The sequence below is a fragment of the Battus philenor genome, unplaced genomic scaffold (assembly GCF_028537555.1).
Source record: "Battus philenor isolate CCGP_79_NKW_IND1 unplaced genomic scaffold, ilBatPhil1.0.hap1 SCAF_30, whole genome shotgun sequence".
Lineage (NCBI taxonomy): Eukaryota > Metazoa > Arthropoda > Insecta > Lepidoptera > Papilionidae > Battus > Battus philenor.
This window is the reverse complement of record NW_027181694.1, coordinates 3,368,615-3,382,568: the sequence shown is the minus strand read 5'-3', so window position 1 is coordinate 3,382,568 and position 13,954 is coordinate 3,368,615. Positions and strand designations below refer to the sequence as shown.

Genomic DNA, 13,954 nt, shown 5'->3' with positions numbered 1-13,954 from the left:
CACCTCACCGCGCTTTCCTTAGGCGTCTTTGAAACCGATCTACAGCCTCTCAATACAGTAAAACTCTATATAGTGGTCCGAATCGAGGGTCTCCCGGGAGCCTTCGAGCTTCAATACCTTAAAACAGGTCAAAAACTACGCCCCCTAACCCTTGCCGACTAGAACTATGCAAATGCCATTTGGACAGCAGCGAGAGTCCAGTTTAAATAATTACTCATGTTTTCCAGGAGACCCGTTCGTGAGATTCGCCGGGCCCATCGACCAGGAACTTGAAATCAGGAACGGCAGATCAGCAATCGTCTTCCCTGACTCCGCCTACGATTTGGAAAGGTTAGAAGAGGAGAACACGAGGATACACCTGAACAGACTGCGTTACAACGACAGTGATCCACAATACAGCAGATCAGTTTCTCAGGTGCGTACTATTGACTTATCATTGACAAAATTTTTATCTATAATTCAATAAATAAAAATATAAAGAGTGATTGGTTATAAGTGTAAAAGAAATGTCTTTCATATAAATATCATTTTAATATGGGGTAAACAAAACATTATTAGACTAACATTTAAAAAATACAAAACGCATATTAAAGGAAAAAAAAAATCCAATCAACTTAAATTATATCAAAATCTCTTAGTTCATTTCTTTTTCTTCTTGCTTCTTTCTGAGGCAAGTGCGATCGAACCAATACTGATCGAAGTCAGTTAGATGTTTTTATTTATTATTGTATTATATTTATAATAACCTTTTTTATTATAAGTATATATGTTATATACGTATGTATGTATGTCTATGTATGTTTATGTATACTTATGTTCATTTGTTTGTGAGTATGTATTTTTTTTTGTACACGTAAACTACCCTATATAAGTACTATTATCTTATCCTTACTAAGGTTGTCTGTAAGAGATTGCCTTGTGTGATAAGACCGCCCATTGTGCTTTTCTGTATATTATTGTAAAACTTATTAAATGTATCTTATCGTGTACAACCTGTACATTCACGAAAATATTTATACTAAATAAATAGCAGTGGGCGCAATAATAACAACGTGGGAATACAAGAGCCTGTAAACAAGGCGAGAATATGCCCCCACTAGGGGGACCGACGACATAAGCAAGGTCGCGTGAATTCGTTGGATGTGGGGTAGCATATGACCAACCATTGTCATGATCTTTGGGGCAGGCCTGTGCCTTGCAGTGATCTATCGGCTGACATGGTGATGATATGTATAATATCTTTATATATCTCCGTTATGTTAGTTTGACGCCGAAGTGCTTCAATTTTTTAATTACTTATTAAACTCTATATCATTAATCAATTCATACTACCCGGCATTTGATTTGACACGTAGAACAGGAGACTAAGATTTACTTTCTAAAATCAACAGAATTCACTTCTGTAGAACGTCGTATTCATCGCACAGTGCGCAAATAGCTTCTTATTATCATTACAATCGTATAGTGTCGCTATCTGAGTTGACTAAATTATTTTTAATCTGTATACAAATTAATCTTGTCAGTGAAATAAGTATATTTAGCTTGCATCGCATTTCATACATCAACATGGCCTGAACGCAACTGCTAGAAGACAGAGATGCACATTACAATTACTTCTAAGTGGAATGTAATGACAAATTAATCTTCTATGTAGGTGGTCAACCAGCAAGGTGTAATCCTGACGTCTGTGCTCATAGGTCTAAGCTCAAGACTGTACGGGTCTCCGGGCGACAGCCTTCAGGTAAGTTAGACTTTACGATGTAAATAAACTAAAACATTTGTCCAACGAATTATTTACGAAATTTCGCGTGCTTTTCTAGAACTATGATCATTGGCAGGATTAAAAAAACAATCAGAACATGAAAATAAAATTAACAGAGAAATAATTAAGGAAAGGCCCAATATATAGCTACTTCCGCCAATGTAGTAGTAGTCGTGCAATAAAGTGCACCGCCCGCCAGCCCACTGATAAATGCGCATGCGGCAAACAATGCGAATTACACAACTACCACTGTTAAATCACTCAACACGTGCTTCACCTCTCCACTGGGCATCTCAGGAGTAATGTTATACCGATTAGTGTCAAACACAGAAAGAAATAATTCATTAAAAATTTGTTTTATACCATGAATAATGATAAAATGTAATAAATTTTTTAAGCTGCACTTCGAAGTGAGCAACCACCGTGAACAAGCAGTCAGGTTCCAGTTCGGCGCCCAAGGAGAGCTAAGATTTCTGAGGAGTATCGAGCCTTCAGCGTAAGTTGCTGGAACTATATTTCTACCGAAACCACTGTACCGCGCCGTAGGCATGGCTGCGGCGAGACGGGAGAAGGGGGTAGGGGTTACATGTCGCTCCTTCTCGTCCACATCTCTTCTCAAGGCTTAACTTCTTCCGACCTTTGCAGTTATAAAGATTCAAATGAGTTTTGATAATCATAAAGTTCTCTAAAGACAACTTAGATATGTTCTTGTGTTTTGGATATTGATAGCACTCAAACGTCACAAACTATCTGGAATTATATACATGTATGCCTTATTTCCTCTAAAGACAGACTGAGGAAATTATACACCTCAGCCTCGATCTTTATGTTATGGACGTTCTTAGCTTCTTGGGCTAGGAAGGACATACCAAACCCATCATTTTCACCATTCCAACGCAGACCTTCCCTATAGATTTCCAACAGAACCGTTTTCTTTTCTCATTCCCCCCTCCCCCCTTTTATTGGGAACAGGGATTTATTTCCTTTATTACATTTTTCACTTCCTTTTTATTATTTTCATACTCTTCTTCCATTCTTCTCAATCCCTATCATTCTGTTGTTCATTCCATAATTTAGTCAATTTTTCTCTTCCGCTCTAATATCCTATCATCCATCCTCAACTACTGCAGCTTAGATTATTTATACAATTTATACATATCAAAGTTCTCTTATTTCTCTTATTTTCAATATCAGTATTTACATATTCAATTTATTTCTGTTATAATTAGTTCTAATATACATTTTTGTATTGCACTGTTTAACTTATCATTTGTTCCTATTTATTGCTGTTTCGGCTACTGTTCTGCAGAAGTTGAGGAAGGTTTTTCTGGCTTCTTTCTCTATCAAAATGGAGGCGATAATAGCCTAATCTATCCTTTTACCTATCCGGGATTCGGTTTCGAAGCGAAGCCCTCCAAAGGCGGAGAACATGAGCGGTTGGAAGCTGTTTGCATCTAGTATCTTTCCACTACTTCAACCAGGTCGTCATTTCATCTTTGCAGGTCGATAGCCTATACAAAGTGCAAGGAATACCAATTTGCTTGAATTACTTTTGTCATCTATTAATCTCATTTATAGAGTTATGTTCTTTTCCAGACAAACCATACCATCTGGACAGACCGTCAACGTGATCGTCAATTTAATCATCACGTCATCAGCTCAGCCTGGCACGAGAGACCTCATCACATTCACGGCTTACGGTTAGATCAAAAGGAAATTGACACACCACTGTTCACCTTCACGAATCTGTACCATCGGTTGCTATTTCCGGTTGCGTTTATGTCACTAGTAAACTTTTCTATCTACTGATGATAATTTAGAGTATCAAACGCAACAGGTTTGTGCAACAGGGTGCAAGTAACCACAGAAAAAACCCGACTGAGATTCTTATAAGTTCTTCTCAGATTAAGACGCGCCTGGAACCCATAGCTTTAATGGATGCTAGTTTTTGTCAAATTGGACTCTTCTGTCATTCTTCTCATGACACAAGGGGTCACTATAAATGATCCTATGTAGATAATATCAATAAATAAATAGTTTTATTCTTCATTATTAACTCCTGCATGACGACACCCTTGATTTTCTTATATCATGTTGGTATCGAAGGAACTATATTACCAAAAAAAAAAAAAATAACGTTGAACCATCTACACCAGTGATTCCCATAGTGGTCTATATCGACCCCTAGGGGTCTATGACAACCTGCAAGGGGTCTACGTAAGCGAAAAAAAATTTGTGGGTCCATGAAATGAAAATGAAGGATAGATAGAGGATCTCAACGCATACACTGATAGTACCTATTTACTTACATTATACTATCTTATAATATCAAAACAGATTGAATTGACGCCAAATGTTGATAATTTATTATTAAACCATCAGGTTCATCCTTCTTACTAAAAATATTGACGTTTTGCTTATGTTATTTTATTTATAGTTTATTTAATGTTACGTATATTTTACATAACTGATACAAATTTTTATTTTGAGTAGTTTTAATTTAAATTCAATTAATATATGTATAAATTAACATTTCTTTTTACTTTAAGTTTTTAACACTAAACTTCACTACAGTTAGAAATTTACAGGAAATTAATATCAAGTAAGTAGGGGGTCTACCCAACACGGAAAAATATGGCAAGGGGTCTACGACATAAAAAAGTTTGGGGAACTCTGATCTAAACCGTCAAATATTAAACCCACAGGTCTAGACCAGGTGTCCACCTCAGCGTACGTCTACGTCCTGAATCCCGGGGAAACTCAAGCCGACACGTGGGCGCCGCAAGTTCGGCACACTTTTCAAGGCCACTGCATCGGGAGGACCGGCAACGATTGCGGTGACTACGTATGGTCGGCAACCATCTTCGCAAGAGATAATGTAGGAGGTGAGGAATCTATCTATCGGACTAATGACTGGATATATAAAAGGCGGTTTTTATTTTCATTTAATACCCTTTCCCTCAACTTGTTTTTTTGGGCCATGGAAGATGGTTTAGATGGGTAGCGACAATCAATATATACTCTTGCTGTCCTTTATACGGAGACATAAGATCTGACCGTGAAACAGAGATGAGAAAAAAAATTACCAGCGACTACATTCCAGGGTCAAATAGATTCCAAGACTTTTTCATGAATGTGTTTAGCTTTAAATGTAAACTGTTCTAGGTCTTCTACGTATCACCTCGTCACCATCTGGACTGACAGCGGCCCAGGATAGCCGCTTTATATCCGGCACGAGAGAGGAAACGGTAACCATGTACCGGGCGACCTGTTGTAACCCGAGGGTTTTAATCAACGCCGTAGACATCTATGGCAACACCAACAGCTATGCGGTCGATATATCAGGTTAGTACTTTGTCCCACGGGGAATAAACATATACATGTTAAATGTTATGTACACATAAAATTGTAAGAGAAATTTAAATAAACTTGTTATACCTTTTGTAAGCTTCATAAAATTTGTAATTTTTTGTAGGCAACTGTGTGTGGTATTTAAAAAGCTCATTAACCGTCTGACTCTTAACAAATCCTTGCAAGAACGCACTAAAACTGCGGGACATATCTTGACTTGATGTTGTCAAATAAATCGCACTCATGTAGACAAATATCAATCAATTATAATAAATCTTTTCGTATTATAAAGAAACATTAAACATGAAGTTTCTTTTTCTTTGAGTTATAAAACTATCAACACTACTTATGCCTTTTCAGCTGAAACTTGCAGCGAAAAAGCGTTTCGTAGCGGTTTTCAAGATGGCATACCGTAGCGCTTTGGGCCCTATAGCAGTCAGTGTTAAACAAAACCTCTTTGAAACTCGTTTTACACTGTAAAATATTTTTAAGTGATTAAAGCTTAATAATGTATTGGTTTACAGCATTAAGGATATCGTAAAGTAAAGGATTAGTGTAGCAACGACCAGCTTTTCGAACTACCCTCCATTTATTCGGGGTATGTGACCAGGAGTGTCGGAGTCATCATCATAATTCCAACCGTAGGATGCCCAATGATGAATATAGGTCTTCCTAAGAGATTTATAACAGAACCTGTTGGAAGAGTCCTGCCATTATCATCTGATGACCTCAAGAATGTGGTCTATCTACTGTGAGATGGAAAGTTTTTGCATGCTGATCTATGATCTCTACGCCACAAAACTTTAGATCATAGCGGCCATCTGTATTGCGCGCTATGTGGCCTGCCTACAGCTCCTTCAACCCTCTGGACTATCTCCGTTACTTTCATTCATTTAACGGCCTCCTCATTTCTGATCTCTGAGAGAAATCCCACGCATAGCCCTATACATGGCTTGTTGCGCGACTATCAATTTTTTTTGGCAATCAGGTCCGAGTGTGAGAAGCAATGTTCGTGACATATGTCATCCATCTATCAATCAAATTATCTCAATTATTCAATTTACGCATTACATACTTTTAATTGAGTATTCTTATGCACTTTTCTTTTGGAGAAACATTTTCACATTAAGATCTCTTTTGATACATAAAATCATAAGACAGGTGTTTCGTCATACGTACAATCTCTATTTTCATAATTAATGTTATTTATAAATGTTGTGTCAACTATGAAGGAACACATAATATAACCATTATTGAAAAATCAAATCAAAAATTAAGTATGTTTCTATATGTTTGTTTTGTACATGTTAACTACCCGCTATTTATACTTCTATCTTTTCCATACTATGGTTGTCTTTAAGAGATCGGTCCGTGTGATAAGACCGCTCATTCTACTCTTTTGTTTATTATTATGAAACTATAGAAATATATGTAAATTAAAATCATTCTGGAGGAATTCGGATTTAATAGAATAACAAAAAAAGAAAAGAGGAATTAATGAAAGGTGATACAGAACAAAAGGAAAAGATAGCAGAATTGTGGCATGAAAGAATAGACCGAAAGACAATGTGAAGTATGAAAGAAGAGAAAGTAAATAATTAAAAATTATGTGAATAATTAAATTTGCCCATAAAGTACCTGTCCCACAAAAGATAGGGGGTACGAGAGGCCCCCAATAGCGGGGGCCACAAAAAAAAATAACGAAGGTCTGACGTGGACTCTTAACTGATCTATAATCTATCTTTAAATACAAGCCACTAAATTTATTAGGGGGACCGGAAAAAAATGTCGCTTTCTTGAGTTAAATTCACACGACTACATTTTTAACAAGTTTTTATTTCTAATCAACAATATATTCACGTTCGTTATCAACAACCTTTTGCCGTATATCTAGTATACAAGTTTTCAATGCCGTAGCGGTAACAAATAAATCGGCTTTTCTGAAAAATACATCGACAGAAACGACATTACTTTCCGGTACCCCTAATACAACGCAGCTCCTGGATATATGTTAAAAAAATACTTTTTCAGGCTACATAACAGATGCCGGTATAGCAGCCATAGTACTCGGAGTACTCCTCGTCATAGCCCTCATAGCTCTGATCATATTCCTCATCACGTGGTGCGTTAGGAAGCGCAGATCGTCAAGAGAACTACCCTCATATGCTACATCGTCAAGAAACATTAGCTAAGTTACAAACTTAATAAACAAGTGTCAACATATTGTTATACAAAAACCTTAAGCTATTGCAACCAAAACAGAACAGTCCATAATTGGTATTTTTATACGAGGCAGGAACATGGACGTTCAAGAATGAGGGTAGAAAACTGTTGTGCTGGTAGAAACTTCTTCCTATACCATAAACAGCACAAAGGACTAACAAATACATACTTGAAGAATTTTTACTAGCAAAAACAAATTATTTGAACATTTAATGGAATCAGGCGTTACCTCGCGGAAGTCCATCCTAAGTAAGAAAAGGACCAATATTTAGTCACTTCTGCACATGCAGTGGTGGTCGTGCAATAAAATGCACCGCCCGCTAGCCCACTGATAAAGCAGTCCTTTTCATACAAATTATTTAAACCTCAGACTCGATTTCATCTAGTTAGAAAATCTTTCTATTAGCTATATATACGTTATCTAAACATATGAATAAAATTTAAGTGTCTGTTTGTAATACCAAAAAAAAAACACTTTTTACTATATGCATATCAATATATATACAGTACACATACCAAAATGACACTAATAAAAAGTTCTGTCTGTCTGTTTATTCTGACTAATCTCCGGTCGATCTTGACGGGATGAACTGGCAGGTAATTGATGTAATAAGGAGTAACTTAAGCGAGTTTAATTTCATAAAAATTCTGACATGAAGGAAAAAAACTTTTTTGTTAACTTCCATGCGGACAAAGTCGCAGGCACAGCTAGTTAAGTATATTATTGGCTTCAAATTTTTACATACAATGCTTCTATATATATAGAGATATATTTAGATTGTCTTTTCATTTGTATAACAATATGTTAACACGCCTGACTAAATAACGAATTTAAGAAAGTATATGTGAAATACAAAAAGTATTACTTAATTATGTGATATTGAATTTGATATATTTCTGGCAACACTCTAGTTATATTGCCATATGCTATGCTTATCAAAGCATAATAAATAAGAATTCTAAAAGCCCCCAAAATGTAGATATAATTAATTATAAGAATTATTTATAAATAAATTAATGGTAAATGGTATTTTGATAAGTCACTAATGTATTATTAAGTGTTAAATTCATTAGTTGCATAATATCTTTATTTAAAACCGTCAACAAATGTTGCCAAGAAATGTTATTGGATGTCACTATAAATATAAATTATTCTGTTTGGATCATGTGAGTAAGTGAAAAGAAAGTTTTATATACATTTATATCAGGGGGACATGTAAGTAATGTCGTTTCTGAAGACATATTTCACAGAAAAACCGATTGAGTTTTACCGCTCCATCATTGAAAATTTGTATACTAGATTGCAAAAGGTTGTTGATAACGAAGGAATATATTGTTAATTAGAATTAAAAACTTGTTAAAAATGTAGTTGTGTGAATTTAACAAAAGAAAGCGACATTACTTTCCGGTCACCTTAATATAAAAAAATTTAATCTAGTAGGGTTACATTTAGTATGTTTCCCTTAATGTTGATTTTAGCTTGACGTTGATTAATGGGACATTCTGTATACCACACTTTAGATATAAAAAAATTTACTAACATTAGTACTGTAGTCTGTAATGAATAAACCAAGTGAACAGTTTTCTGACTTCAACGCGTATATCTAGACATTTATAATTATATTTCCTCTACATATGGCTTTTCTGATATATTTGACCATTTCTTGTAAGTTGAAATTTTTAACATTATAGGTGACTTTAATAAAAAATGTTGCCAGTTAAAACTTAAACCTTATGAGCATTAAATCATTGCAAATTGATTATATACTAAATTGGTACAAATTGGTGTGTACATTTATACAATATATGAAAGCAATCAATACATTTACTCAGTATGTATAGTTAAATCAATATGTTCAACAATTAAAACATTGATTTATAAAATAAAACCATTTCCCTAGTGTATTAGATATTTAAAAAATAGCACAAAGCATTCTATAGCATTCAACATATAATTATTATAATCCCCTAGCAATTATTAATACAAAAATTTGGTAAGAAAATCCAGTCATATTATAATAATATTCTAACCTAATAGTGTGAACAAATTGTTTTACACTGATCATGATAATGTCATTATAAATTAATATATGAAATAATTATAGCATGTCAGATTCAATATTATATATTTAGCATATATGTATGTTTATCGCCAGAAACTTAAGTAAAATCCCTCCCTTAAATGAATTTTAAGACTATGTTTCTTTTATAACATTAATATGAAAAACTGCATTCCAAATCAAATTAAATAATTTAATGCTCTTTTTGATGTTGGATTCAATGCCAGGCAGTGTTAGTACTCTAAAATTCTCAACAAATTGCATTGGTTAATAATTAAAATGTATGTTCACATTATCATGCCTTTTTTGCAGAATACACACAGATTCTCTAACCATATGTTCATTGTTATGGTACAAATCAGTTCATTTAAGGACTGTTCTTCATTTAACTAGTATGTCTATGTAATTTTGCATTAATGCTAATACAAAAAAATACTAATATCTATATGATATACATAAATTATTAATTGCACAAGAAAAAAAATGCTGCATATAAACACAGTCCGTTTTAACTTGCGTACAATGTGCATTTGAAAACACTTTGTATTAACTCTGTCTGAAGAATAAACAATGTGTCAATGTATTTTGAGAATATTGTTAATAAAAATGTAATAAAAATTACATAAAAATCGCCACAGCCTGGCATTTGATGTATTAAAATATCCATAATGTTGAAATCATTAATAATGTTACTAATATGTATTTGCACATTCTATTGAGGATTGACTAGTGCTTCCTTGATGTTTACGAAGTCAATTGAAATTGTTTAACTTATACGGGTAGTACAAATGTTTAATTATTTTAAATTAACTTAGCATTTAGTTGTGAGCCATAAATGATTTTTGTAAATTTTAATAAAATTATTAACAATATATACTTTGTTTTATTTACTTTTAAATAGTTACAGCAACATAGAATGATAATTTAGTTAAATTCACAGGAATATATAATTGAATTGTTCAACTCAAAGGAAAACATTTTCTTTATTAAAACCATCATTAAAAAAATTACAAACCTACCAAACAAAACTGACAAGAATCTTGGTGGGGCAAGTTTCTTGTCAGTTTTTCTTGGTAGGTGACGCATTATGAACTAACTAACTAGATGATCATTAAGTTCTCATATAACAGAGCCAAGAATACTATACTGACATTAATGAATGGAATAAAATGTTGTTGATGCTCACTCAGGAAGCTAATTATTGTCATGTACTCTTTATAAAACTATATTTGTAAAAAGCAACTGGCGAATTTCTTACTGGTTCTTCTCATCTTCGAACTACTTTCCAAACTAGTGATAGCTTCCAGTATGCCGAGATGAAATATTGATTAACGTTTCGTAAATGGTTCTAACAGTCTACTTGAATAAAGAATATTTTGATTTTGATAATGAGCAGTTAGTTGCCAACCCCATAAAATTAAATAAAAAAAATGCATTGCACATATTTTTAAAAGTAAAGATGACTAATTGTATGCACCCTGTGATGTTTCTTCTATTATGATTACTTATGTTTACTTATGATCTTTGATATTTTTATTAAATTTTCACTTTCATTTGACCTTTCTGTACAGCCTAATTTTAAAAGGAAATTGTGCTTTTAATTAAAAATATTAACTCAATGTTATGTTACATCAATCATTTAAAAAATTTAGATGTAAGACTCACTATGTCAGCCACTACCTACAGCTAGATTTTGACTTGATCTTAATTTATGAGACAACACACCACAAAACTATCATACGTCTGATATGCAAAAGCCTGTAGTTTGTTTTGGCAGCAAAAGCTGTATAAAAATAAAAATCAAAAAATCTGCAATAATGAAAAAAAGTATTTCCCTTACTTGAAGAGACTTGCATTATAACATGTAAAATAGGTTTCAGCACTTGCAAAATGCATCTGTAAGATCATTGTTCTGATTGTAATAATTTTCTACAGATTCATATTTATAAGACCATCAATGCAAGGTATAATTTTGCATATGTCAATCATTTGTATTATATGAAATAAGTAGTAAAAACGAAATATTGTAATGATTAATAGTGATATTAACTAAAAGTTTTATTTATGTTGAGTAAAATGTGAAACAAATAAAGATCAATTTAATTCAAGTAGGTTTTTTTTGACAGGTGTTAGACAGGCTAACACTAAAGAAATACACATTTCTGCTATTGAACAATATATCATAGTGTAAAAAGTGCAATAGGATGCTACACATGATTTTGATTTTATAAAACCAGGGAAGTTTTTGTTATTTATCATTAGCAACTTATTTAAAATCCTACATTTTCAGAAAGGACATTGCTAATAAAGTAAGCAACTTGCACACTTAATTACATCAATTATAGCATTGCAGAAAATTAAAATGTAAAGTACACACATACAAATAATGCATTTGTGAAATATCCTACCCTTATAGACCATAGTTCATCAGAAGACAGTGCATTTAGGCCATAACCTACTAATCTTGATAGAAATATTGGGGGGTGCCCTATGTCCAGCAGTAGAGATCTCGTTGCTAAAATGGTGATGTTAATAATTAAATACATTAAGTTACGGTACTTATAGTATCCATCAATCACAACTTCTATTTATTTTTCATTTTTTTCCATTGTACTTATTTGTTTTGTTGTACTTTTTTATTTTTGTTTTTGTTTTATTGTACTTAACTTATTGGTATAAAGTTTTGTGAGTTGAATGGTTTCTGAGAGCTATAACCAATGTCAATCATTACACCTCTTTTTTACTAACTAAATATGAGGACTTCCACAAGGACCTGAGTTTTAACCTGTACTTTAGTTATCTCTATCTATAGTATGGAGTGAATAGGAGCTACCAAGATGAAACATCCTCTTAGACTATCATTCAATACATGTAAAATTTTAATTTGAGGGTATCTAAAAGAGACAAACTTCTACTGTAAGTAAATATTGTTAATATTCTTGATTTTATTTTTAGACAATCTGTCTGTTACTTCATATATTTGCTCCCAGAAATACAGACTCAAGAACTTTTCATTAAACAAGAAAAATATACACTTTGACTATAAATATTTACATGAAATAGCTTATATTCCAATTCGGGACTAGGTATTTTGTAAAATGGTCAATTCACATCACCATTACAATACATTCTCAAAATAAATTAGCTTGTCCAATGTAAATTACACAAACATAATATACAAACACAAAGTCAAAATCACCTAAGTACTTACTATCATGTTTATAAATCGTTGTCCAATATGTTTACAGCTAAAATCGTCTAGTTGGGGCATAAAGCCTGTTTTGAATGGTGCGTTCTTAAATGTCTTATATAGAAATGACGACATTTCATAAGTGCATATGTCAAACAATATAAATATTAGATAAATTGCAAAAGGATTATGACAAAAAAAATCAAATCACTATTATTACACGTAACAAGAAATTATCAACATTAAAATCATCACAATTCGACGCAAACGCAAAAATATACGGAAAGATTCGCGCACTCTGAGAAAACTGACAGTTCGCAAGAGAAAATATACGAATTTTTCTACGAATGTTTTGACGCTAATTTCAAGGCTGAAAGTTTTTACACAACGTGCAGGGACTAAAATAGCACTCACCTTGTCTTGTGATCAATTCTTGGCTGGGCACGGCGGGCAGCAGGACTGCATTGTGCGTCAAATCTTCGAGGGAGACACCAATCACAGCAGTGGACAACAAAGGATTTTTCACTACATTCCTGGACGCTTGGTCGCCGAATCCTCTATCGGACATTTCGGCGTATTCAAATCGAACCGTTTAAATTGTTATTTTCACGTATTTTCACATTTAGAGGTCACAAAAAGCAAATTAAATTATTGAGAATTACGTGTCACTTGCATATTTTGGTTTGACATTGACAAGTTGTTGAACGTTCTGTAATAAAAATATTTATTTACACTACCGAAGCAGTCACACCATCCATTTTCTAGCATTTAGATATCTTTTGCTATTAGCCAATGCCTACAAAGTGTAAGCAGTCTTTTACAAAATCGCAATTTTATAGGAAAACTTATTATAAATATTATTAATAAGCAACAATAGACTTCATAGGTTAGGGAAAAATTCCTTCGCATTTTATAAAACAATCAAAGATATAACTATATTACATATTTTGTTTGGTAACTTTGAGCCATCTTGTAAGTAGTTATATGCTACAGTAATTGTAAGATTTTTATTTTAAAAAAAAGTGGCAAGTAGGTTTTGAAAGTTTGATGTTAATCTGGCACTGATTAACAATTCTGAAAAGACCGAAATAATATATATCTGTTATTAGTATATTATCTCTTAGCAAAACTATCTTAATTTTTTGAGTGGCTAAAGTTTTATATTGTATAGCGTTGTCATAACGAAAGACCACACCCATTCTATTGATTATTGCTGTTGATACAAGCAGTTCAATAAAATAAATTTTCTTAGAAGTTTATACATATTTTAATTTTTCTCCGAACTAATATTTCAGTTTTGGTATAATTCCCATGACGTTGTTGCAAAATTGCGCTGTCACGTCTAGAATATTTTGCGTTTTCATTTTA

The 13,954-nt window shown here is 33.0% G+C and overlaps 2 protein-coding genes across 2 annotated transcripts in view; one reads left to right on the top strand and one right to left on the bottom strand.

The window, feature by feature from the left end:
- Nucleotides 1–7,642, top strand: part of LOC137927223 (uncharacterized) — an 86,047-nt gene extending 78,405 nt beyond the window's left edge. Inside the window, exons 14-20 of the mRNA XM_068771003.1 lie at nt 228–415; nt 1,655–1,741; nt 2,161–2,258; nt 3,359–3,462; nt 4,468–4,647; nt 4,928–5,107; nt 7,145–7,642. Of these exons, the coding sequence (XP_068627104.1) occupies nt 228–415; nt 1,655–1,741; nt 2,161–2,258; nt 3,359–3,462; nt 4,468–4,647; nt 4,928–5,107; nt 7,145–7,305 (998 nt within the window). The 3' untranslated portion in view covers nt 7,306–7,642. The remainder of the gene's footprint in view (nt 1–227; nt 416–1,654; nt 1,742–2,160; nt 2,259–3,358; nt 3,463–4,467; nt 4,648–4,927; nt 5,108–7,144) is intronic.
- Nucleotides 1–13,262, bottom strand: part of PAPLA1 (Phosphatidic Acid Phospholipase A1) — a 161,119-nt gene extending 147,857 nt beyond the window's left edge. Inside the window, exon 1 of the mRNA XM_068771192.1 lies at nt 13,001–13,262. Coding sequence (XP_068627293.1) covers nt 13,001–13,154 — 154 coding nt within the window. The 5' untranslated portion in view covers nt 13,155–13,262. The remainder of the gene's footprint in view (nt 1–13,000) is intronic.
- Between the last annotated feature and the right edge of the window lie 692 nt (nt 13,263–13,954).